The sequence below is a fragment of the Heterodontus francisci genome, unplaced genomic scaffold (genome assembly GCF_036365525.1).
Source record: "Heterodontus francisci isolate sHetFra1 unplaced genomic scaffold, sHetFra1.hap1 HAP1_SCAFFOLD_674, whole genome shotgun sequence".
Classification (NCBI taxonomy): Eukaryota; Metazoa; Chordata; class Chondrichthyes; order Heterodontiformes; family Heterodontidae; genus Heterodontus; species Heterodontus francisci.
Window position 1 is genome coordinate 65828 of NW_027141531.1, and position 27331 is coordinate 93158.

Here is a 27331-nt window from a genome sequence, read left to right on the forward strand (position 1 = left end):
CATAGTCCTGTATCAATCCCAAACTAATCCCACTGCCCCACTGTCTCCCCATAGTCCTGTATCAATCCCAAACTAATCCCACTGCCCCACTGTCTCCCCATAGTCCTGTATCAATCCCAAACTAATCCCACTGCCCCACTGTCTCCCCATAGTCCTGTATCAATCCCAAATTAATCCCACTGCCCCACTGAATCCCCATAGTCCTGTATCAATCCCAAATTAATCCCACTGCCCCACTGAATCCCCATAGTCCTGTATCAATCCCAAATTAATCCCACTGCCCCACTGAATCCCCATAGTCCTGTATCAATCCCAAATTAATCCCACTGCCCCACTGTCTCCCCATAGTCCTGTATCAATCCCAAACTAATCCCACTGCCCCACTGAATCCCCATAGTCCTGTATCAATCCCTAACTAATCCACTGCCCCACTGAATCCCCATAGTCCTGTATCAATCCCAAACTAATCCCACTGCCCCACTGAATCCCCATAGTCCTGTATCAATCCCTAACTAATCCACTGCCCCACTGAATCCCCATAGTCCTGTATCAATCCCAAACTAATCCCACTGCCCCACTGAATCCCCATAGTCCTGTATCAATCCCAAACTAATCCCACTGCCCCACTGAATCCCCATAGTCCTGTATCAATCCCAAACTAATCCACTGCCCCACTGAATCCCCATAGTCCTGTATCAATCCCAAACTAATCCCACTGCCCCACTGAATCCCCATAGTCCTGTATCAATCCCAAACTAATCCACTGCCCCACTGAATCCCCATAGTCCTGTATCAATCCCTAACTAATCCACTGCCCCACTGAATCCCCATAGTCCTGTATCAATCCCAAACTAATTCCACTGCCCCACTGAATCCCCATAGTCCTGTATCAATCCCAAACTAATCCCACTGCCCCACTGAATCCCCATAGTCCTGTATCAATCCCAAACTAATCCACTGCCCCACTGAATCCCCATAGTCCTGTATCAATCTCAAACTAATCCCACTGTCTCCCCATAGTCCTGTATCAATCCCAACTAATCTCACTGCCCTCCTCCCTGCCCATAGCCCAAGATCAATCCCAAAGTAATCCCACTGCCCTGTTCTCACATTTGCCCTGCATCTTCCTCTGTCTCAAATATGATTCTGTTTTGCCCTAAAAGATATAATAATCTCCCCTCAGCCACTCTCTGTGGCAGTGTTCCCTGCTTCAGCAACCCTCTGGAAACAGAAATCTCTATCCTGTCCTCCCTCTCCTTGTGAATATTTTAAATTAATGACTCCTCAACACCGATGTCCAACCAGAGTGAATTATCTTTCCCCATTTACACTATCAAAACCATTCAGAATTTTAAAAATTCTTCTTGGCTGTCTCTGCTCCAGTGGAAACAGTCCCAATATTTTTCCTTATAATTGACGTTTCCCATATCTGGCATCATCCTAGTGACTCCAGACATCCATTATGATTTGAATATTTCTAAAATGGGATGCCCAGATCTGCACGCAGTACTTGAACTATGACCTAATTCATGTTTACTCTTACCCTTTTATTTTGTATTCTATACAACCCAAAATGGAGGGAACTCTGTCTTTGAACCCTTGGATTTGGCTTATCCAGACACAGCAATGTCTCTCCATTGAGTGTGTGCTTTCATTCCTTCTACAAACGTTTTACCTCCCACTTAATCCAGATTAAATCTGGTCTACTCATTCCGCCAACAAGTTTGTGTCTTCCACTCACTGTTTGCCAAACACCTACTGTTGTGCAACCAGTAAATTTCAAGATTGTAATAAAAGCAAAATACTGCGGATGCTGGAAATCTGAAATAAAAACAGTAAGTGCCGGAAATACTCAGCAGGTCTGGCAGCATCTGTGGAGAGAGAAACAGAGTTAACCTTTTATCAGAACAAGGTTGTGTTCCCTATACTAAGCCCAAACGACCTCCAAACACGAGAGCAAAGGTGCACCCAGCACTGATCCTGGGGTACACCACATCCAACTTCTCTCCAGCCTGCACAGCACCTATTAACCCTTTGTTTGTCTGTCAATCAACTTTCTCTCCATCCTGCTTCATTTCCTTACATACAATACTTTGAGATACTTTCTGACAATGCATACACTGCAGATCTACTGCAAGCCCTTTATTTATCCAGTTGCTCACTTCTTTAACAAACCATTAAATTTGTCGAGCTCGACTTGAATTTAACAATCCAGCTGGCTGTCCTTGATTAATCTGTGCCTTTTGAAATGCTCACTTGTTTTATCTTGAATTATGAATTCTGATTTTGCCCAGAGCAAACCTTGGACTAACTAGTCTGCCATTGCCCAGTCTCTCTCTCTCATCTCTCTCTCGCTTTCACCTTCAACAGGGTGTTACACAGGATACTTTTCAGCCCACGCCACACTGCGTTTTCAACAATTGAAAAATTCTGACTGGAGCCTCTGCTGTGTCCCCTCTGACTTCTCTGAGTGCAGGTGTCAAAAAATTCCTTTCAGTTTAGAGATACGGCACTGAAACAGGCTCTTCGGCCCACTGAAACTGTGCCGACCATCAACCACCCATTTATACTAATGCTACACTAATCCCATATTCCTACCACATCCCCACCTGTCCATATATTTCCCTACCACCTACCTGTACTAGGGGCAATTGCTAATGGCCAATTTACCTATCAACCTGCAAGTCTTTGGCATGTGGGAGGAAACCGGAGCACCCAGAGGAAACCCACGCAGACACAGGGAGAACTTGCAAACTCCACACAGGCAGTACCCAGAATTGAACCCGGGTCACTGGAGCTGTGAGGCTGCGGTGCTAACCACTGCGCCGCCCTCCAGTTTCCTCCAGTTATCGCTAACAGTTGTTCCATATTGTCCTGTAGTTAACTGACATTCACACTCCTGTAAGAACCCCCAAATGCAAACATGCCAACCATTATCTGTAAAACAAAAAAGCAAAATAATAATATTTCCACCTTCGTCCTGCACACTTAGACCACTCCCATCCTATCCTCTCTTTAACAATTCTCTTACTTTTAGATGCTTTTAAAAGCTGTCATTGTTTCCTTTTACATTATTTGTTGTCCTTTCTTATATTCCCTTCTGGGCTGTCTAATCTCCTTATTCACCTCCCGACTATTTTGTACATTCCCCTAATTATCCAAAGTATTGCAAGTCCTCACTTCATTGTGTGCCTCCCTTTTAAGTTTATTTTTAATCTGTTTACCATCAAACTCTATCCTTTCGAACATCCCCTTTTTTGCTTTCTATGAATATACTTGTTTTGAACTTTGTCCTATTTGGCTGCAGGGGCATCACAATTGAGTGAGAGCCTGATTCTGCCCTCGCCTCACTGGATAGTCATCGGGAGCAGGAATAAGTCGCTAACACCAGTTTGTACAGCACCACCCTCCCCGCCCCTCCCCTCCCCCACCCCCCCCCTCCCCCACCCCCACTGCTGAGCCCAGGAGCTGTTCTGTGTTGCTCAGTTGCTCCCCATGCACCTGCTAACTGTCGAGAGTGGGGGTGTCTGACATCATGACCCACGGCAGCCCAATGGGGGAGGGGGCACAGAGTCTTAGCACCTCGGCTGCGACGGTTTCTATTAATCCTCTTTCCTCCCCCTGCAGAAGGGAGGCACATGGCCCGCTGCCAAAGTGAGACCACCTGCAGCGGAATAGCATATGGCCGGCGACAAGGGCGGGACCGTGGCGAGCTCCGGCGTCACACCATAACCAGCGGGGTTGACTATGGCACGGTAAGTCACAGCTGGCAGCTGTGCTGAGGCCACCATGTACCGATGGGGGTGCATGTGTGTGAGTGTTGGGAGAGGGTGAGGGGGCGGCGTTCTGGGGCGAGTGGCGGAGGGAGTCTAGGCCCGGGTATCTCAGCTGCATTGGCTGCTGCATTTCCATTACAACAGTGGCCTATACTTCAGAAATACTTCATTGGTTGTGAAAGATTTTGGGACATCCTGAGAATGTGAAAGGTGCTATAGAAATGTAAGTGTTTTTGTTCATTCATTCAGTCCCCTCTGTCACAGAATTGATAGATATTTTATTCAGCAACTTATATTTCTATAACATCTCTTATATACTAAAAGGTTCCATGGCAGTTCACAGGAGCATTATAAAACAAAGTATGACACCGAGCCACAAAAGGAGATACTGGGTCAAATGACCAAAGCTTGGTTGAAGACTTGGGTTTTAAGGAGGAAAGCGAGGCGGAGAGGTGTAGGGAGGGAACTCCAGAGCTTGTGGTCGCGGCAACTGGAGGCACAGCCACTGATCATGGAGCGACTAAAATCAGGAATGCCCAAAGGGCCAGAATTAGAGGAACGCAGGTATCTTGGCTGGTTGTGGAGCTGGAGGAGATTACAGAGATAGGGAGAGGTGAGGCCATGGAGGGATTTGAAAACAAGATTGTGAATTTTAAAATTAAGACATTACTTGACCGGGAGCCAACGTAGGTCAGTGAGCACAGGGATGATTGGGGAACAGGACTTTGTGTGAGTTAAGACACAGGCAGCAGAGTTTAGGATAACCTCAAGTTTACAGAGGGTAGAATGTGGGAGACCAGCCAGGAGTGCGTTGGAATAGTCAAGTCTAGAGGTAACGAAGGCATGAATGAGGGTTTCAGCAGCAGATGAGCTGAGACGGAGGCGATGTTGGCCGATGTTACGGAGGTGGAAATAGGCGGTCTTAGTGATAGCATGAATATGAGGTCAGACACTCATTTTGGGGTCAAATGTGACATCAAGGTTGTGAACAGGCTGTTGCCAGGTCGAGGGATGGAGTCGGTAGCTTGGGAATGGAGGTTGGAGCAGGGACTGAAAACAACGGCTTCAGTTTTCCCAATATTTAATTGGAGGAAATCCTGCTCATCCGATGTTGGATAAGTCTGATAGTTTAGCAACTCCTTGAACACCCCTGCAGGCCATTTCCTGAACTCTGCTGTGATTGGCTGGTTTGTGATACGGTCTCTGCTGTGATTGGTTACTGGTATGGTTCTTGGGATGTGCTGCGATTGGTTGGCCTGTGGTACAGCTCCTGGCTGTGCTGTGATTGGTCGGTTTGTGATACCATCTCTGCTGTGATTGGTTGGTCGTGATCTGGTTCCTTGGCTGTGCTGCAATTGGCCGGTTTGTCGTGCTGACAGTGTTTTTATGCGTCTGCAGCTCAAGTGTATGAAGGACCTGGAGCAGGAGAAGGATGCCTTGCTACAGGGTCTGGAGATGGTTGATTGCGCCCGCGACTGGTACATCCAACAGATCCAGGCAATTCAGGAGCGCCAGAAGAGCATCAGCAAATCACCTGCTGGCAGTGTGAGTGGGTCCTGGGAGGGGCAGACCTCTGTGCTGAGCAAAGACCAGCCACTGGAGTAGATCTCACCACCAGAACAAACCCTTGGCACGTTCCCTGTTTGTATAAACTTCTTCAGTAGATTCTCCTCTTTGGACACAATCAGCAAATTGTGCTAGATTTTGAGAAGTTTTTTATCCTCGGGTTTCTGCTCAAATTCATTTGCATATCGTCAGATACAAAATCTGCCATGAACTAGGGCAGCGTTTCAGAAAAGATTTGAAAAAAAAGTTTTGATTTAAAAATATTCTGTGATATGTTTAAGAGTGGTAACTTGGTGCAGTTTGATTAATACAATTGAAAATGGGGTTATCAAAAAACAAATCAGTTTTAACCAGAGTGTCTTGTCCACCAACTGTGAGTAACTCGATTTGAAATAGCTGAAAATGACTTCAGAAGATTATACAGAACTGTTTTCTAATTATGTTGGTTTACAGTTGTCAGTTTCTTCATAAATTTAAAAAAAAGCATCAAATTACATAGGATATAACTCACAGAAGCAGGCCATTCGGCCCAACCAGCCCATACTGGTGTTTATGCTCCACTTGATCCTCCTCCCATCCTTCCTCGTCTAACTCAATCGGCCTAACCCTCTACTCCCTTGTCCCTCATATGCTTATCTAGCCTCCCCTTAAATGTATGATACTATTCACTTCAACTAGATTTGAAAACGTTGATCAAATCACCTTTAACATTCCAAATTCCAGGGAATACAACCCCAGTTTGTGTAATCTCTCCTCGTAATTTAACCCTTAGAGTCCAGGTATCATTCTGGTAAATCTACACTGCACTCCTTTCAAGGCCAATGTATCCTTCCTAAGGTGTGGTGCCCAGAACTGCTCACAGTACTCCAGGTGTGTTTTAACCAGGTTTTTGTGTAACTGAAGTATGTCTTCTACCCTCTTGTATTCTAGTCCTCCAGATATCAAGGCCAGCATTCCATTAGCCTTTTTTGGATATTTTCTGTACCTATTTATGACATTTTAATCCATGAACCTGGATCCCCAGGTCTCTACAGACCGCCACTCGTTCCAGCTTTTCACCATTTAGAAATTACCCTGTTCTAACCAATTTGGGTCCAAAGTATATCACTAGTCATATCCTACCAATTAGAATATTTGCCCATTATCCCGCCTCTCTGTCTCCTGCCACTCGGCCAATTTCCAAACCAGGTTAATAATTTGCCTTCAGTTCTAATCTCATCTTCTGATGTCATGCCCACTTGATCCATCTCCCTGATAAACGCCGAAGCAAATTAATTATTTAATATTCCTGCCATTTTGCAATTGCTACCTGTGATTTTTATCCTGTCCATCCCTTGGTGGCCATATTCCCTTCCTGATTTTTTAAAAAAAATTGGTATGCTTGTAGAATATTTTACTATTTTGTTTTCTGTTCCTTGATGTTTTAATTTTATAGTTCATTTTTACCTTCCTAATAGTTTTTTGACTTTTCTCCGAATCTCTTTGTATTGTCCCTTGTCATGCTCTCCCCTGCTTTCCATGTGCTTCGTGTATGTCTCCTTCCTTACCTTAAATTTTTCCTTATGTCTTTATTCATCCCTGGTGTCTCATTAGTATGTAGAGTCATAGTCATTGCGGCACAGAATGAGGCCATTCATCCCATTGAGTCCATGCCAGCTCTCTGTAGAGCAATCCAGTCAGTCCCATTCCCAGCTCTATCCCCATAGCCCTGCAAGTTTATTTCCCTCAAGTGCCCATCCAATTTCCTTTTGAAATCATTGATCACCTCCTCTTCCACCACCCTCACAGGCAGCAAGTTCCAGGTCATTACCACACGCTGCATTAAAAAAAAGCTTTTCTCCACTTCTCCTCTTGCCCAAATCCTTAAATCTGTGTCAGTAATTCTTGTATCATCAGCCAATGGGAACGGCTTTATCTAAATTTGTCATGATCTTGTGTACCTGTCAAATATCCCCTCAATCTCCATTGTTGTAAGGAGAACAACCCCAGCTTCTCCGACCTAACCTTATAGCTAATTCCCTCATCCCTGGAACCATTCTCCTCTGCACCCTGTTGAGGACCTACCCATCCTATCAAAAGTGTGGCGACCAGAACTGGACTCAATACTCTAGTTGGGGCCTAACCAGAACTTCATAAAGGTTCAGCATAACTTCCCTGCTTTTGTACTCAATGCTATGCTTATGAAGCCCAAGATCCCATATGCTTTTCTAAATTCTCTCCCAACATGTACTGCCACCTTCAAAGATCGATGCACATGAACCCCAGGTCCCTGAGTGCCTGCTAATAAGTCTATATTGCCGCTCCCCATCCCTTCTGCCACAATGCATCACCTCACCCTTCTCTGTATTAAATTCTGTATGCCACGTGTCTGCCCATTCTGCTAGTCTATCTATGTCCTCTTGCAGTGGATTAATATCATCCTCATTGTTTACTACTCCTCCAAGTTTGGGAGCATTGGCAAATTTTGAAATTTTACTCTGTATTCCAATATCCAAGTCATTTATATTTATATATATATATATATATATATATACACACATACATAAAAAAGATTAATGATCCCAGCACTGGACTTAGGGGAACACCCATGTCCACAACAACCATTTATCACAACTCTGTTTTCTGTCCTTAGGCCAATTTTTTTATCCAAGCTGACACTGACCCTCCTATTCCATGAGCCTCAATTTTGTTAACCAGCCTTTTATGTGGTACTTTGTCAAACACTTTCTTAAAATCCATATAGACAACATCCATTGCATTCCCTTCATCGACATTGTTGCTTCATCAAAAAATAGATTATTCAACATGATCTGCCTTTTACAATTCTGTCCTGGGAGTGTTTGATGGGACAGTGTAGAGGGAGCTTTACTCTGTATCTAACCCATCTATACCTCCCCTGGGAGTGTTTGATGTAGTGGCTCATTGCTAGCACTGTGTTTGTTTCCCCAAGCGAGGGAGTAAGTGCTGGTCATTGAGGGTTTGTTCGGTTACTGATTTTCTTATTGTCAGTGTGAGATGAGTGGGAATGTCATTACAGACTGATGGTGCTGTTTGTTTGAGAAGGGCTGACTGTAGTGGGATGGATTGAGGGCAAATAATGTGGAGATGTGATCGTATTTCCTCTCCTCCCTACAGGGCAAAGCTGTTGAAGTAAACTCGGTACGACTGGACCAGCTACTGTCCAAACTGCAGGAAGTGAGGCGCTGCCTTGCTGACCTAATTTCCTGCTCTGCCAAGGTTTGCACCAGTGAATTATTCTACACTCTCTTTGCCCCCCTCGTTCTCTTTGCCCCCCTCGTTCTCTTTGCCCCCCTCGTTCTCTTTGCCCCCCTCGTTCTCTTTGCCCCCCTCGTTCTCTTTTCCCCCCTCGTTCCCTTGCCCCCCTTGCCCCCCCCCCACCCCCCCCATCCGTTCCCTTGCGCCCCACCCGATCCCTCGCGGCCCCTCCCCGTTTTCTTGGCACCCCTCCGTTCTCTTGCCCCTGCCCCCCCCCCCCCGTTCTCCTGCCCCCCACCCCCACCCCACACACATTCTCCTGCCTCCCTCTTCCTGCTCTCTCTTGCTCGTCATTGCCTGGAACTTTGTAAGATCTGAATGTGCTCTGTTACTGAATGGAATCAAATTTTACGAAATATTCCCCAGAACTTCTGTGCATTGACTGAATCTGTATCACAGCAAAACTTGCTGCCTTTTCCCAACGTATTGACCCCTCTCCTCCCCAGGGTGCTGAGGCTAACTGGGGTCTGGGTTCCACGGCGTGCACCTCTCCTACCTGACCATCCTTGGTCTGCGAGTATAGGTGATGAGTGGTGATTGACTATTTGACTACTACAGGCATCATAACGGTGCCGACCCTTCCATCACTGAGAGCTGTTGTCAGTAAGCTGTGTGTTGTGTGGGCCACCATTTCATATGTGGGACTCAGATACTTTCCCTGCACAGTCAACGGTCATTCTCAACCCACAGTGGGACTCAGACCCTAATGTTTTTCTGAGTGTTTGAGCCCGGGAATCACTGCGCACATCTGAAAGTGCCATGTTCCCACGTTGCACTGAGTACTCAGCTGTGTAGGTGCCTGGAGACTGTGTGGGTAGAGGGCCAGGCACAGGTATATCATCTCTGTGACCAGGAATCTAACCAAGCAGAGACTGTGTGAGTGTAAGTGTCTGACAGCCTGCGTGTAACGAGATTGCATTGTCTTTCGGATGAGATGTTAAACCAAGGCCCAGTCTGCCTTCTCGGGTGGATTTAAAAGATCCCATGGCACTATTTGAAGAACCTGAATGATCTTCCTGGTGTCCTGGCCAATATTTATCCATCAATCAACATCCTGTAAACAAAATATCTGGTCATTATCACATTACTGTTCGTGGGATGTTGCTGTGCGCAAATTGGCTGCTGTTTCCTACATTACACAAGTGACTACACTTGAAAAATACTTCATTGCCTGTAGAACACTTTGGAACTTCCTGAAGTTGTAAAAGATGCTATATAATTGCAAGTTAGTTCATTCAGTTTAATCCCGTTCCCTGTAGATAGGGGCGGAGGGCACAAATCCAGCCTTCAGTTGGGAGTAAATTGCCAGCCTCAGTTAGACGGCTGCTGAGTGACTGGGTGACAATAGAAATATTGTTCTTCTTTGTTTGTGATTAAGATACACTTGATTAGAAGTTCCTCTTTTTTCTCATGATGCATTGGACGGAGGGGACAGTGTAGACGGAGCTTTACACTGTATTTAACCCCGTGCTGTACCTGCCCTGGGAGAGTTTGATGGGACAGTGTAGATGGACAATGGATGGTAAGAAGTCTGTCCTTCCCTGCTGCTACTTATGTCTGATGAGCATTTTTCTTGCTGTGAATTTGGAAACAGTTTGATGTGTGAATGTCCAGTTAGTGTGTGATCCCCACTGCATGGGTTTCTGTGCTCTCTGAAGATTAGATACAGACTGTAATTCTTGTTATTGAGTGTGTTTTCAAACACTGGTTTCCTGATCTTGTAATTCACAGACACTGGTGCGATCGTCCACTGCAGTGAATGGGTGTGAGCCTCCCACCCAATGCAGCATTCTGGGCCTTGGGATCAATCCACAGGTGGTCAATATGCTGAAAGAGCAAAACCGACAACTAACCAAGGTAAGAAACAGATATAGGAACAGGAGGAAGCCGTTCAACCCCTTGAGTCTGTTCTGTCATTCAATTAGAATGTGGCTGATTGACATCTTAACGCCATTTACCTCCTTCATACCCTTACTTAACAAATATCTATCAATCTCAGTTTCGAAGTTTTCAATGGACACCCAGCCTCGCTGTCTTTTTGAGGAGAGCATTCCAGATTTCCACTACCTGTGACTTCCTGACATCATCCCTGAACGGCCTAGCTCTAGTTTAAGGTTCTGCCCCCTTGTTCTGGACTCTCCCACCAGAGGAAATAGTCTCTCTCTACCGACCCTATCAAATCCTTCAATCATCTTAAACACCTCAATTAGACCATGTTTGAATTTTCTATATTCAAGGGGATATAGCTTAGTCTGTGTAACCTGTCCTCATAATTTAGCCTTTTAGCCCAGGTATCATTCCGGTGAATCTACACTGCACCCTCTCCGAGGCTGATATTTCCTTCCTAAGGTGTGGTGCCCAGGACTGAACACAATATTCCAGATGAGGTCTAACCAGAACTCTGTACAGCTGTAGTATAACTTCCTCCCCTTTCTATTCCAGCCCTATTGAGATGAAAGCTAACACCCATTATCCTTTTTATTATATTTTGTACCTGTCCACTTGCTTTCAGTGATTTCTGCACTTGGATCTCTAAATCTCGGCTCATCCACATTCCGAGCTTTTCACCATTTAGAAGATACTCTGCTCTATCTTCCCTGGATGAGCTCACACTTTCCCACATTGAACTCCATCTCCTACAGTTTTTCCCAATCACTTCATCTATCAATGTTCCTTTGCAACTTTCTGCTCCATCTACACTATTTACTGTGCCACCTAACGTAGTGTTGGCAGCAAACTTAGATGCACGGCTCTCTATTCACACATCCGAGTCATTGTTAAATACAGTGAAAAGCTGCAGACACAGTAGATTCCTAGTGGACACCACTTGTCACATACTGCCAATAGGAGCACATAACCATTATCCCTACTCTCTGTCTCCTATCTGCTATCCAAATAGGTTGCCTTTAATTCCCTCTTGTGTTAACAGTCTCTTGTTTGGAAACTTGTAGAATGCCTTCTCTGGAAGTCCATATAATTAACATTCATAGACTCTCCCTCATCTAGAGTAAGAATAATTACTGGTGGGAAGCCAACTTCAATGAGGTATGAATGGATCTGGGCTGAATAAATTGGAATCAAAGGCTGGAAGGGAAAACAGTAGCTGAACAATGGGCTACCTTCAAAGTAGAGATAGTTCGAGCACAGTCAAGTATATTCCCTTGAAGGGAAAAGGTAGGCAATTAAATCCAGAGCTCCCTGGATGATGAAAGAGATAGAGATTAAGATGAAGAAGAAAATGTCAGGTGGATAATACAATGGAGAAGCAGGCTGAATATAGAAGAATCAGAGGGGAAGTGAAAAAGCAAATAAGAGAAGCAAAGAGAGAGTAGGAAGAGACTGGCAGCTAACATAAAAGGAATCCCAAAGTCTTCTATAGGCATATAAATAGCAAAAAGGTGGTAAAAGGAGGAGTAGGGCTGATTAGGCACCAGAAAGGGGTATTTACACATAGAGGTAGGGGGATTAGCTGAGATGCTAAATGATTTACAGATGACAGAGAGTCGGGATTAATGGGTCTTTTTCAGGTTGGAAAGACGTAACTAGTGGAGTGCCACAAGGATCAGTCCTAGGGCCTCATTACTTACTATCTATATTAATGACTTGGAGGAGGGGGCAGAGTGTAATATATCCAAACTTGCTGACGATACAAAAATAGGTGGGAGGGCATGTTGTGATGAGGACATAAGGAATCTGCAAGGGGATATAGATAGGTTGAGCGAGTGGGACAAAACTTGGCAGATGGAGTTTAATGTGGGATAATGTGAGGTCATGCACTTTGGTAGGAAGAATCAAAAGGCAGACTGTTATTTAAATAGAGAGAGACTTCAAAAAAAGTGCAGCACAGAGAGATCTGAGTGTTCTTGTGACTGAAACACAAAAAGTTAGCATGCAGGTGCAGCAAGTAATTAAGAAGGCAAATGGAATTTTGGCCTTTATTGCTAGGGGGCTGGAGTTTAAAAATAGGGAAGTCTTGTTACAACTGTACAGGGTGTTGGTGAGGCCGCACCTGGAGTACTGTGTACAGTTTTGGTCCCCGTATTTAAGAAAGGATATACTGGCATTGGAGGCAGTTCAAAAGAGATTCACTCAGCTGATTCGTAGTAGAGAACCCGACCGAACCACAGCGGACCCGGCCCGAGTCCCTCCGATTTTGCCCCAAGCCCGACCCGACCCGAACCCGCCACTGCAAAATACTGCAGGGCATGCACGAGACGTCATAGTGACGTCACTCACTCACTGCGCAGACTCAGTCTTGTCCCGGTCTCCCAGCTCAGGTAAGTTTTTATTTTTATTTTTAATACTTACCAGCAGAGCACTTACCGTGTGTGTCCAGCCCAACCCGAACTGACTCGATCTGGACTCGGCCCGAGCCCGAAAGCCGGCCCCAGAAGATGGGCCCGACCCGACCCGCCGACACATGTCTTTGGGTCCCGTCGGGTTCGGGTCGGGAAGCAGGCCTCTAATTCCTGGGATGAAGGGGTTAACTTATCAAGAATGGCTAAACAGGTTAGGCCTTTATTCATTAGAGTTTAGAAGAATGACGGGTCATCTTATTGAAACATATATGATTCTGAGGGGGCTTGACAGAGTAGATGTTGAGAAGATGTTTCCATTAGTGGGGGAATCTCGAACTGGGGACATAGTTACATAATAAGGGGACACTCATTTAAAACTGAGACGTGAAGGAATTTCTTCTCTCAGAGGGTAGTGAATGTCTGGAATTCTCTACCCCAGAGAGTTGTGGAGGCTAGATCACTGAAAGTATTTAATGAGGAGGTAGATAGACTTTTGAAATATCGGGGAGTTGAGGGCTATGAGGAGCTGGCACGAAAGAGGAATTGAGGTCTGGGGCAGATCAGCCATGATCTTATTGAATGGCGGAGCAGACTTGAGGGGCCGAATGGCCTACTCCTGCTCTATTACTTATGCTCTTATGAATACTTTGCATCTGGATTTACTAAAGAAGAAGGTGCTACCCAGGCCAAGGTGAAAGAGGAGGTAATTAATACACTAACAGGATATAAAATTGATAAGATGGCGGCATCAGACAGGCTGTCTGTACTTAAAATTGATAAGGCACCAGGGCCGGATGAGATGCATCCAAGGATACTGAGGGAAGTGAGAGTGGGAACTGCGGAGGCACTAGCCTTAATTTTTCAGTCTTCCTTAGACTTGGGGGTGGTGCCAGGCGACTAGAGAATTGTAAATGTTACACCCTTGTTCAAAGAAGGGTGTCAAGATAAGCCCAGCAACTATAACCAATCAGTTTAACTTCAGTGGTGGGGAATCATACAGAAAAAATAATTCAGGACACGATGAATAGGCACATGGACAAATGCTGGTTAATTAAGGAAAGGCAGCACGGATTTGTTCAGGGAAAATCAGGTTTAACTAACTTGCTGGAGTTTTTTGCGGAGCTAACGGAGAGGGTTGATGAGGGCAGTGGTGTTCATGTATGTATGGACTTCCAGAAGGCATTTCTGAAGGGCAATTAGCGATGGGTAATAAATGCTGGCCTAGCCAGCAACACTCTCATCCTGTGAAAGAATAAAAAAAATCATACTGTGCCGCAAAACAGACTTGTGAGCAAACTTGTAGCTCATGGAATAAAAGGGACGGTAGCAACTTGGATACGGAATTGGCTGAGTGACAGGAAACAAAGTAGTGATTAATGGATGTTTGTTGGGCTGGAGGAAGGTTTGTAGTGGAGTTCCCCAGGGATCAGTATTGGGACCCTTGATTTTTCTGATGTGTATTAATGACCTAGACCGTTATTTTTATTCATTCATGGGATATGGGCGTCACTGGCTATGCCAGCATTTATTGCCATCCCTAATTGCCCTTGAGAAGGCGGTGGTGAGCTGCCTTCTTGAACCGCTGCAGTCCATGTGGGGTAGGTACACCAACAGTGCTGTTAGGAAGGAAGTTCCAGGATTTTGACCCAGTGACAGTGAAGGAACGGCGATATAGTTCCAAGCCAGGATGGTGTGTGACTTGGATGGGAACTTGCAGGTGGTGATGTTCCCATGCATCTGCTGCTCTTGTCCTTCGAGGTGGTAGAGGTCGCGGGTTTGGAAGGTGCTGTCGAAGGAGCCTTGGTGCGTTGCTGCAGTGCATCTTGTAGATGGTACACACTGCTGCCACTGTGCGTCGGTGGTGGAGGGAATGAATGGCACACCATCCACAAACAATCAAGTGGGCTGCTTTGTTCTGGTTGGTGTCGAGCTTCTTGAGTGTTGTTGGAGCTGCACCCATCCAGGCAAGTGGAGAGTATTCCATCACACTCCTGACTTGTGCCTTGTAGATGGTGGACAGGCTTTGGGGAGTCAGGAGGTGAGTTACTCGCCGCAGGATTCCTAGCCTGTGACCTGCTCTTGTAGCCACGGTATTTATATTACTACTCCAGTTCAGTTTCTGGTCAATGGTAGCCCCTAGGATGTTGATAGCGGGGGATTCAGTGATGGTAATGCCATTGAATGTCAAGGGGCGATGGTTAGATTCTCTTTTGTTGGAGATGGTCATTGCCTGGCACTTGTGTGGCGCGAATGTTACTTGCCAATTATCAGCCCAAGCCCAGATATTGTCCAGGTCTTGCTGCATTTCTATACAGACTGCTTCAGTATCTGAGGAGTTGCGAAAGGTGCTGAACATTGTGCAATCATCAGCGAACATCCCCAATTCTGACCTTATGATTGAAGGAAGGTCATTGATGAAGCAGCCGAAGATGGTTGGGCCCAGGACACTACCCTGAGGAACTCCTGCAGTGATGTCCTGGAGCTCAGATGATTGACCTCCAACAACCACAACCATCTTCCTTTGCGCTAGGTATGACTCCAACCAGCAGAAAGTTTTCCCCCTGATTCCCATTGACTCCAGTTTTGCGAGGGCTCCTTGATGCCATACTCGGTCAAATGCTGCCTTGATGTCAAGGGCAGTCACTCTCATCTCACCTCTTGAGTTCAGCTGTTTTGTCCATGTTTGAACCAAGGCTGTAATGAGGTCAGGAGCTGAGTGGCCCTGTCGGAACCCAAACTAAGCATCACTGAGCAGGTTATTGCTAGGCAAGTGCTGCTTGATGGCACACAGAACACAGAACATTACAGCGCAGTACAGGCCCTTCGGCCCTCGATGTTGCGCCGACCTGTGAAACCATCTGACCTACACTATTCCATTTTCATCCATATGTCTATCCAATGACCACTTAATGCCCTTAAAGTTGGCGAGTCTACTACTGTTGCAGGCAGGGCGTTCCACGTCCCTACTACTCTCTGAGTAAAGAAACTACCTCTGACATCTGTCCTATATATCACCCCTCAACTTAAAGCTATGTCCCCTCGTGTTTGCCATCACCATCCGAGGAAAAAGACTCTCACTATCCACCCTATCTAACCCTCTGATTATCTTATATGTCTTTATTAAGTCACCTCTCCTCCTCCTTCTCTCTAACGAAAACAACCTCAAGTCCCTCAGCCTTTCCTCACAAGACCTTCCCTCCATACCAGGCAACATCCTAGTAAATCTCTGCATCCTTTCCAAACCTTCCACATCCTTCCTATAATGCGGTGACCAGAACTGCACGCAATACTCCAGGTGCGGCCGCACCAGAGTTTTGTACAGCTGCAGCATGACCTCGTGGCTCCGAAACGCGATCCCCCTATAATAAAAGCTAACACACCATATGCCTTCTTAACAGCCCTATTAACCTGGGTGGCAACTTTCAGGGATTTATGTACCTGGACACCAAGATCTCTGCTCATCTACACTACCAAGAATCTTCCCATTAGCCCAGTATTCTGCATTCCTGTTACTCCTTCCAAAGTGAATCACCTCACACTTTTCCGCATTAAACTCCATTTGCCATCTCTCAGCCCAGCTCTGCAGCCTATCTATGTCCCTCTGTAACCTACAACATCCTTCGGCACTATCCACAACTCCACCGACCTTCGTGTCATCCGCAAATTTACTAACCCACCCTTCTACACCCTCATCCAGGTCATTTATAAAAATGACAAACAGCAGTGGCCCCAAAACAGATCCTTGCGGTACACCACTAGTAACTAAACTCCAAGCTGAACATTTGCCATCAACCACCACCCTCTGTCTTCTTTCAGCTAGCCAATTTCTGATCCAAAGCACTAAATCACCTTCAATCTCATATTTCCGTATTTCCTGCAATAGCCTACCGTGGGGAACCTTATCAAACGCCTTACTGAAATCCATATCGACCACATCCACGGCTTTACCCTCATCCACCTGTTTGGTCACCTTCTCGAAAAACTCAATAAGGTTTGTGAGGCACGACCTACCCTTCACAAAACCGTGCTGACTATCTCTAATGAACTTATTCTTTTCAAGATGATTATAAATCCTATCTCTTATAACCTTTTCCAACATTTTACCCACAACCGAAGTAAGGCTCACAGGTCTATAATTACCAGGGCTGTCTCTACTCCCCTTCTTGAACAAGGGGACAACATTTGCTATCCTCCAGTCTTCCGGCACTATTCCTGTCGACAATGACGACATAAAGATCAAGGACAAAGGCTCTGCAATCTCCTCCCTGGCTTCCCAGAGAATCCTAGGATAAATCCCATCTGGCCCAGGGGACTTATCTATTTTCACACTTTCCAAAATTGCTAACACCTCCTCCTTGTGAACCTCAATCCCATCTAGCCTAGTAGTCTGTATCTCAGTTTTCTCCTCGACAACATTTTCTTTCTCTACTGTAAATACTGACGAAAAATATTCATTTAACGCTTCCCCTATCTCCTCTGATTCCACACACAACTTCCCACTACTATCCTTGATTGGCCCTAATCTAACTCTAGTCATTCTTTTATTCCTGATATACCTGTAGAAAGCCTTAGGGTTTTCCTTGATCCTATCCGCCAATGACTTCTCGTGTCCTCTCCTCGCTCTTCTTAGCTCTCCCTTTAGATCCTTCCTGGCACTGTTGATGACACCTTCCATCACTTTACTGATGATTGAGAGTAGACTGATGGGGTGGTAATTGGTCGGGTTGGACCTGTCCTGCTTTTTGTGTACAGGACATACCTGGGCAATTTTCCACATTGCCGGGTAGATGCCAGTGTTGTATCTATACTGGAACAGCTTGGCTAGGGGTGCGGCAAGTTCTGGAGCACAGGTCTTCAGTACTATGGCCGGAATATTGTCAGGACCTTTGCAGTATCCAGTACCTTTAGTCGTTTCTTGATATCACGTGGAGTGAATCGAATTGGCTGAAGTCTGGCATCTGTGATGCTGGGATTTCAGGAGGAGGCCGAGATGGATCTTCAACTCGGCACTTCTGGATGAAGATTGTTGCAAATGCTTCTGCCTTATCTTTTGCACTGATGTTCTGGGCTCCCCCATCATTGAGGATGGGGATATTTGTGGAACCACCTCCTCTAGTTAGTTGTTTAATTGTCCACCACCATTCACGACTGGATGTGGCAGGACTGCAGAACTTAGATCTGATCCATTGGTTATGGGATCGCTTAGCTTTGTCTATCGCATGCTGCTTATGCAGTTTGGCATGCAAGTAGTCCTGGGTTGTAGCTTCACCAGCCCATCTGATTTTTTCAGTCCATATGTAGATTAAAATCCCCCCTGATTATTGTCATGCCTTTCTTTCAAGCTCTCATTATTTCTTCCTTTGTACTCTTTTCCACCGTGTGGTTACAGTTAGGGGGCCTGTACACCACTCCTATGAGCGACTTCTTGCTTTCATAATTTTTCATCTCTACCCAAACTGCTTCTACGTCCTGGTTTCCTGAACTTGGGTCATCCCTCTTTATTGCGCTAATACCATCATTAATTAACAGAGCCACCCCTCCACCTTTTCCTAGCTTCCTGTCCTTCCTAAATGTCATGTACTCTTCAATATTCAGGTCCCAATCTAGGTCATCCTGCAGCCACGTCTCTGTAATGGCTATCAGTGCGAATAGAAACAAATAAGTATGATCTATCAGTTCATCTTTTTTGTTTAGAATGCTATGTGCATTCAGATACAGAGCCCTTGGTTTAGTCCTTTTATTATTTTTGTAAAATGTATCCTTGCCTGCTGATTTACTCTTAGATTTGTGCTCTTTATCCCTTCCTGTCACAGTCTATTTATCATTTCCCATATTAATACCTTACTCCCTTGCCTCGCCTATACTCTTTGATTTCTCAAATTTGATCCCTTGCCCCCACTATTTAGTTTAAAACCCTCGCTACTTCTCTAGTTATGCGACTCTCTAGAACACCGGTCTCAGCACGGTTCAGGTGTAGACCATCCCAACAGTACAGCCCTGACTTTCCCCAGTACTAGTGCCAGTGCCCCAAAAACCAGAACCCACTTCTACCACACCAGTTATAGAGCCGCGCATTCATTTCTCTAACCTTATTTGACCACGCCAATTTGAACGTGGCTTAGGTAATTGGTCTAGCCATAGTCCCAAAGGACCATAGGCATCTCTGCCCATTAGAGAGAGACAGTTGGTGATGTATAGCTTGAGGGTTACCTCTCCTCAAGGGTGGGGCAAGGCGAGGAGGCAGGACTCCATGAATTACCACAGTAGGTACGGGGATTGAACCCCGTTGGCGTCTTCCTGCAATTCACGCTAGCCGTCTAGCCAACTGAGCTAACTGCACCCCCGCCCACCCCGGCTCAGGTAATAATCCAGAGTTTATTACCTTTGAGGTTCTGTTTCTTAGTTCGGCACCTGGATCCTCATACTGACTATGCAGTACCTCCTTCCTTGTCCTGCCTATGTGGACCATGACCACTGGATCCTCCCTCTCCCACTGTACGTTCCTCTCCAGTCCTGAGCAGATATCCTGAACCCTGGCAACAGGCAGGCAACACAGCCGTCTGAACTCTCGCTCTTTGCTGCAGAGAACAGTGTCAATCCCCCTCACTGTACTGTCCCCTACTACCACTACATTCCTTTTTGCTCCCCCCACTTGAATGGCTTCCTGTACCATGGTGCCATGGTCAGTTAGCTCATCCACCCTGCAGCCCCCATTCTCATCCAAACAAGCTGAAAGAACCTCAAACCTGTTGGATAATCGCAAAGTCTGAGGCTCCTGCACTCCTGCCCTCTGGGTCCCCTTACCTGTCTCAGCTGCGATCACACTCTCCTATCCCTGACCACTGACCAGCTGAGAAGACCCTATCCTAAGGGGTGTGACCACCTCCTGGTACAAAGTGTCCAGGTAACTTTCCCCCTCCCTGATGTGTCACAGTGTCTGCAGCTCGGCCTCCAGATCAATGACTCTGTGCCGAAGCTCCTCAAGCTTCAACACTCAGTGCAGAGGTGTTTGCCCCGGATCACACTGGCATCCAGGAGCTCCTACATGCTGTAGCCAAAACACATCACCAGTCCTGCCATCCTTCATGTGCTTTAATAAACTACTTAATTATTTTATTCAATTATTTATTTTCCTTTTTTATATATTTTATTAACCTTACCACCAGTTCCTGTACTATTTTAAACCTTAGGAATAGAATATTACTTATGTGCTTACCAGGTACTCACCAAACAGCTTGTTTCCTCCCCTATAGTAGAATAAGAACCAAATCCTACAGGATGAAAAAGTTAGAAAAAGCAAATGAGCACCTCCTTCCCCAACTCACCGAACTCCCAGCACTCTGTTCAAGTGGCCTGTATTTATTCGTTCTGAAACTGAAGAGCTTCACTGAGCCCCATGTACAGAAAAATCAGTTCAAGCTAGTTTCCTTAATTAACTAACTACTGCTGCACCCCAGTGGATAGCTTGTATATCCCTGCTTATGCCCCGAACAAACTTTAGAATTTAAATAATAACTTTCAATTAAATGTTAAGTACAAACAAAATTATATTTTTAGAAAGCGATTCTCTCAGCTCACCGAACTCCCAGCACTCTGTTCACGTCACACTCAGTGATAGAGGTATTCAAAATCATGAGGGGGCTGGATAGAACCATAGAAAAATTACAGCACACAAGGAGGCCATTCAGTCCATTGTGTCCATGCCAGCCGAACAAACTAGCCACTATCTTAATAAAAGCAAAATACTGCGGATGCTGGAAATCTGAAACAAAAACAAGAAATGCTGGAATCACTCAGCAGGTCTGGCAGCGTCTGTGGAAAGAGAAGCAGAGTTAACGTTTCGGGTCAGTGACCCTTCTTCGGAACTGACAAATATTAGAAAAGTCACAGATTATAAACAAGTGAGGTGGGGGTGGGGCAAGAGATAACAAAGGAGACGGTGCAGATTGGACCAGGCCACATAGCTGACCAAAAGGTCACGGAGCAAAGGCAAACAATATGTTAATGGTGTGTTGAAAGGCAAAGCATTAGTACAGATTAGGTGTGAATACACTGAATAATGAACAGCAGCAAGTGCAAACCTGAAGAAAAACAACCTGAAAAAAACAGTGGGTAAGCAAACTGAACAAACTAAGATGAAATGAAATAAATGCAAAAACAGATTGTAAAAAATGTAAAAAGGAATGTAAAAAAAGGAAGAAAAAATAACTAAAAATGAAAGTAAAATGGGGGGCTGTCATGCTCTGAAATTATTGAACTCAATGTTCAGTCCGGCAGGCTGTAGTGTGCCTAATCGGTAGATGAGATGCTGTTCCTCGAGCCACTATCTTATCCCACCTTTCAGCACCTGGTCTGTAGCCTGGCAGGTTACAGCACTTCAGGTGCATGTCCAGGTACCTTTTAAATGAGTTGAGGGTTTCTGCCTCCGCCACGGATCTGGGCAGTGAAATCCAGACACCCAACAACCTCTGGGTGAAAAAGTTTTTCCTCATATCCCCTCTAATCCTTCTACCAATCACCTTAAATCTGTGCCCCCTGGTAATTGACCTCTCCGCTAGGGGAAACAGGTCCTTCCTGTCTACTCTATTTCGGCCCCTCATAATTTTGAACACCTCAGTTAAGTCACTCCTCATCCTCCTCTGTTCTAGGGAAAACAACCCTAGCCTGTACAATCTTTCCTCATAGCTGCAATTTCAAGCCCTGGTAACATTCTTGTAAATCTCTTCTGTACTCTCTCCAGAGCAATTATGTCCTTCCTGTAATGTGGTGACCAGAACTGTATGCAATACTCCAGCTGTGGCCTAACCAGCGTTTATACAGTTCCAGCATTACATCCCTACTTTTGTATTCTATACCTTGGCCAATAAAGGAAAGCATTCCATATGCCATCTACATCACTCTATCTACCTGTCCTGCCACCTTCAGGGACCTGTGGACTTGCACTCCAAGGTCTCTCACTTTTTCTACCCCTGCTCAATATCCTCCTGTTTATTGTGTATTTGCTTGCTTTATTTGCCCTCCCCAAATGCACTACCTCACACTTCTCTGGACTGAATTCCATTTGCCACTTTTCCGCCCACTCAACCAAACCAAATATCATTCTGGAGTCAGACAGAGTAGATATGGAGAAAATGTTCCCACTCTTGAAAGGATCGGGAAAGAGAGGGCACAGATTTAATGTTATTGGCAAAAGAAGCAAAAGTGACACGAGGAAATTTTTTTTCGCACTGTAAGTAGTTAGGATCTGGAATGCACTGCCTGAGAGTGTGGTGGAGGCAGGTTCAGTCGAGGCATTCAGAAGGGAATTAGACTGTTATCTGAAAAAGAAGAATGTACAGGGCTATGGGGAGAAGGCAGGGGAAATGGCATTAGGTGAATTGCTCGTTCGGAGAGCCAGTGCAGACATGATGGGCTGAATGGCTTCCCTCTGTGCTGTAACAATTCTGTGATTCTGCAATTGACTACTTTAGTTAAAACTCCTCAAAAAATTCAACTAGGTTCATTGGACATGACTTGCCCTTTACAAATGCATGCTGGCTCTCCCTGACCAGCTCATATTTACCTAAATGCTCACTCATTCTGTCCTGAATAACCAATTCCAGTATAAAGGTGTTTGAAGATTCTCATGGGTGAGAGTGGTAATGTTGAGCAAGACGATTTGACATTTTACTCCATGTGAATTTTCTGTGAAAAGAGCAGTTGTTTCCTTGAAAAAAAGGTTCTTGGAAGAATTGGCCGGCCCCTCTTTTTTTTTTGTCCATAAATATACTTTATTCATAAAAATCTGCAAAAGTACATTACAAAACAGTTCCAATTTCATACTTCGGAAAGTACAATAGAGATCAGAATTCTTCGATACATGAAGTGCCTCACAATTTTTGTCATTCCATTTTAAATGCAATGTACATTGGCATTCCATAGTAAAAAACATTTTGGTGCATAAAGCCCGAGGGGTTTTACACAGGTTCCAGCCCCTTGGTTCACTATGGCGGGAGGACCTTACACAGTGGTTTGTCCCCGCAGCGGCTGCCCCAAGCTTTAGCGCGTCCCTCAGCACGTAGTCCTGGAACTTGGAATATACCTGACTGCAATACTCAGTTGTGGAGAACTCCTTGCACTGGAAGACCAGCAGGTTTTGGGCAGACCAAAGCGGGCAGCATACTCTACCCATCGCCTGGAGGAATAACTGGAAAGGGTGGAAACAGTGGGTTTATATGTGGTGGAGGATGGGAATGTGGGCAGGATCTTACTGCTGATAGGTTATTGCATGTTCTTGCTGCTATTGGTTGGCTAATTGTGTTCCATGATAGGTCGGTACATACTACTGTTCTTGCTGCTGATTGGTCTGCTGTTGTGTCTCATGGTAAGTTGAGACATGCTTTTTTTTACTCTTTCATGATGTGAGCATCACTGGCCAGGCCAGCATTTATTGCCCATCCCTAATTACCCTCGAGAAGGTGGTGGTGAGCTGCCTTCTTGAACCGCTGCAGTCCATGTGGGGTAGGTATACCCACAGTGCTGTTAGGAAGGGAGTTCCAGGATTTTGTCCCAGCGACAGTGAAGGAACGGTGATATAGTTCCAAGTCAGGATGGTGTGTGACTTGGAAGGGAACTTGCAGGTGGTGGTGTTCACATGCATTTGCTGCCCTTGTCCTTATAGGTGGCAGAGGTCACAGATTTGGAAGGCGATGTTGAAATAGGCTTTGTGCGTAGCTGCAGTACATCTTGTAGATGGTACACACTGCTGCTACTGTGCATTGGTGGTGGAGGGAGTGAATGCCAATCAAGCGGGCTGCTTTGTCCTGGATGGTGTTGAGCTTCTTGAGTGTTGTTGGAGCTGCACCCGTCCAGGCAAGTGGAGAGTATTCCATCACACTCCTGACTTGTGCCTTGTAGATGGTGGACAGGGAGTCAGGAAGTGAGTTACTCACCACAGAATTCCGAGCCTGTGACCTGCTCTTGTAGCTACAGTATTTATGTGGCTGGTCCAGTTCAGTTTCTGGTCAATGGAAACCCCCAGGATGTTGTTATTGGGGCAAGTCACCTGCAGAGCAGGCGGTGATGTGTTTCCTGGTTAGCAGTGGCCAGATATCACTGATGAGTAGGCCCACCCACTGTCTTGGGGAACAGTATGGTGTTGATAGATCTCTATCGCTTCCCTGACACGTCTTGTATGCCAGTGCATAATGGATGAGATGAGTTTGGTATTGGACCATTCAGTGCAGTGGTTATTGAGTTGAGCATGCTTGATGATAGATAGCTGCCTTGTCCCATTCACTGTGTTTGAAGCAGGCTTAATGTTCCTTGACCTAGCATGTAGGCTGCCGCCTGTTTCTCCAATGTAGGCAAGTCCACAGTCACGTGGTACGCTGTAAATTCCTGGTTTGTTGCGAGATGGTTTCTTGTCTTTGTGAGTATGAAGAATACAGTGGAGTTTCTTGGATGACTTATGTTGGACTTCTATGTCTGCTGACTTGAGTATGCGTTATAGTCTGTGCGAGGTGGAGCCGATATATGGGAGGCTGGCTCTTGTCTTGGTTGAGGTAGTTCTTGCAGTGTGAGTAACAGATGGACGCATGTTGATCCTATGAGAAGGAAATCCATTGAATTGGAGTGTAAACTTGATATGCTGCAGTTCTTGTTCCAGATGTGTCTTATCGCTAATGGAGTAGGCTCTTCTGTCGAGGGTGTTGGAGACGGAAGAGTGGAGGGATAATGAAAAGACCGGTAGTTTAGGAATCTATCAGTATGAATGGGCTGCGGTAGACTTGGCATTCTGGTATACCATTATGAGACTCGGTAATGAGAACATCAAGGAATGGTCTGGAAAGTTCCAGTAGCTTCCCCACAACTGACATTAGACTACTTAGGCCTATGATTTCCTCATTTCTTTCTTGGATGAGTTAAGTTTATGGAGTGGGGAAGATGGAAGGGTGGCCAGTGCAGTGTTGGAATCGTTGAGTTTGGAGGTAACTAAGGCATGGCTGAGGATTTCAGCAGCCAATGGAGGTGGTGGTAGGTGCTCGTGGCGACCTGGTAAACACTTGCCGTGGTCTAACTAACTAGTGTCTTGTTTCAGGAGGTGAGCAACAAGAGCGATCGCATCACCCAGCTGGAGCAGGAGAAGTCGGCCCTGATCAAACAGCTCTTCACCGCTCGATCGCGCAACCATCAGGAGAACAGCCAACTCGACTCCACTTTCATCTGACACAGACTGAATCCAGTCTAGACATGGGCCTCTCCGCATGCTCATAGGCCGAGAGGCCTGCGTGACACTCCCTGACTGGCAGATTGAATGTTCCTCACTCACTCCAGCTCCACAACCAGCTCCTGGTATCCAGACACGAACTGGGAGCAGCGAGCACTTTACAAGTAGTTCACTTTCTGACACCTTGTCCTGTCCCCACTGTCAACACACACCCGGACTGGGCCTTGTGTTCAAGGCCAACAAAGCCACAGCCCTCAGTCAACTTGACATGGTATGTGGAGGCTCTCACTGGCAAATTGTACAGGGAGGGATGGGGGGGATACTGGCTGTGATCCAATTCCTCGCTCTCTCCCTGTCTTTCTGAAGCCCAGGCATTGTTTACTTACACCACTCTAGGTTTTTTACCAGATTGTGATGCTGCTCAGCACTCTCTCTCACTCTCTCTCACACTCTCTCTCTCACACTCTCTCTCACACTCTCTCTCTCTCACTCTCGCTCACTCTCTCTCACTCTCGCTCACTCTCGCTCACTCTCTCACACTCTCTCACACTCTCACTCTCTCACACTCTCTCTCACTCTCTCTCACTCTCTCACACTCTCTCACTCTCTCTCTCTCTCTCACTCTCTCTCTCCCTCACTCACTCACTCACACTCTCTCTCACTCGCACTCTCTCTCTCTCACTCTCTCTCTCACTCTCTCTCACACTTTCTCACTCACTCTCTCCCTCTCACTCACTCTCTCCCTCTCACTCACTCTCTCCCTCTCACACTCTCTCTCCCTCTCACACTCTCTCTCCCTCTCACACTCTCTCTCCCTCACACTCTCTCTCTCACTCACACTCTCTCTCTCACTCACTCACTCACTCACCCTCTCACACTCTCTCTCACTCACACTCTCTCACTCTCTGTCTCTCTATTCACTCTATTCCTCACTCACTCACTCTCTCTCACACTCTCTCCCTCACTCACTCTCTCCCTCTCACACTCTCTCTCACTCACAGTCTCTCTCTCTCTCACACTTTCTCTTTCTCAGAATCTCTCTCTCACGCCCTTTCTCTCTCACGCTCTCTTTCTCAGACTCTCTCTCTCTCTCTCTCTCTCTCTCTCTCTCCAAGCACAGGTCCTTGGGAAGTGGCTAAGAACACAGTCTCTACACACTCCCCAACTTTGAGTTTACATTTTGTTACTGTTGGTACTTCTCAAAAAATGGTACTGGACAAAACCTCCAACATCTCCTCAAGATCGGAGGAAGCTATGGTGGAGTCACCACTGACAGGGAGATTGTCTCCACTGCAGTGGTCATCTCTGTTTTATAATAAAGTTACATTTACAGTCTGTGTGTGTCCAGTATTCAGAGCAGAAATGCACTGATTCCTAATTCACTGGGAGTTGGAAGAGCCTAACATCAGGTTTGGGTGGCAAAAGGAGCCCATATTCCAGACTGACTCCAGTGCAGTCCTGTCGGAGGGTCACTATTGAGGGAGTGCTGCACTGTCGGAGGGTCAGTACTGAGGGAGCGCTGCACTGTCGGAGGGTCAGTACTGAGGGAGCGCTGCACTGTCGGAGGGTCAGTACTGAGGGAGCGCTGCACTGTCGGAGGGTCAGTACTGAGGGAGCGCTGCACTGTCGGAGGGTCAGTACTGAGGGAGCGCTGCACTGTCGGAGGGTCAGTACTGAGGGAGCGCTGCACTGTCGGAGGGGCAGTACTGAGGGAGCGCTGCACTGTCGGAGGGTCAGTACTGAGGGAGCGCTGCACTGACGGAGGGTCAGTACTGAGGGAGTACTGCACTGTCAGAGGGGCAGTACTGAGGGAGCACTGCACTATCAGAGGGGCAGTATAGAAGGAGTGCTATGGAGGTGCCATTGTTCGAGTGTCATGTTAAACCACGGCACCGACTGTCCCTTCAGCTGGATGTAAGAGATCCCGAGGTTCCATTCAAAGAGCCAGGGAGTTCTCCCCAAAATCTTGGCCAATATCTTTCCCATGCCCAACCTCATGAAAACACATTGTTTGCTCATAGTCTCATTTGTGGGATCTTGCTGTACACAAATTGGCTATTACAGTTCCTACATTCCAACAGTGACTGCAATTGAAAAAATACTTCATTGGCTCTTGGAGCATCCTGAGGCTGTGAAAGGCGCTATAGAAATGCAAGTCTGTCTTTTTCAATTGTTAGTTCTCAGTAGAAACCTGGGAGGAATTTTCC

The 27331-nt window shown here is 46.0% G+C and overlaps 1 protein-coding gene across 1 annotated transcript in view; it reads left to right on the top strand.

Moving 5' to 3' along the window:
* LOC137363991 (suppressor APC domain-containing protein 2-like) overlaps positions 1 to 26366 on the top strand; it is a 52581-nt gene extending 26215 nt beyond the window's left edge. The window contains exons 3-7 of the mRNA XM_068027487.1: positions 3628 to 3755; positions 5175 to 5321; positions 8478 to 8579; positions 10350 to 10475; positions 24996 to 26366. Coding sequence (XP_067883588.1) covers positions 3628 to 3755; positions 5175 to 5321; positions 8478 to 8579; positions 10350 to 10475; positions 24996 to 25124 — 632 coding nt within the window. The 3' untranslated portion in view covers positions 25125 to 26366. The remainder of the gene's footprint in view (positions 1 to 3627; positions 3756 to 5174; positions 5322 to 8477; positions 8580 to 10349; positions 10476 to 24995) is intronic.
* The last annotated feature ends 965 nt before the right edge of the window (positions 26367 to 27331 follow it).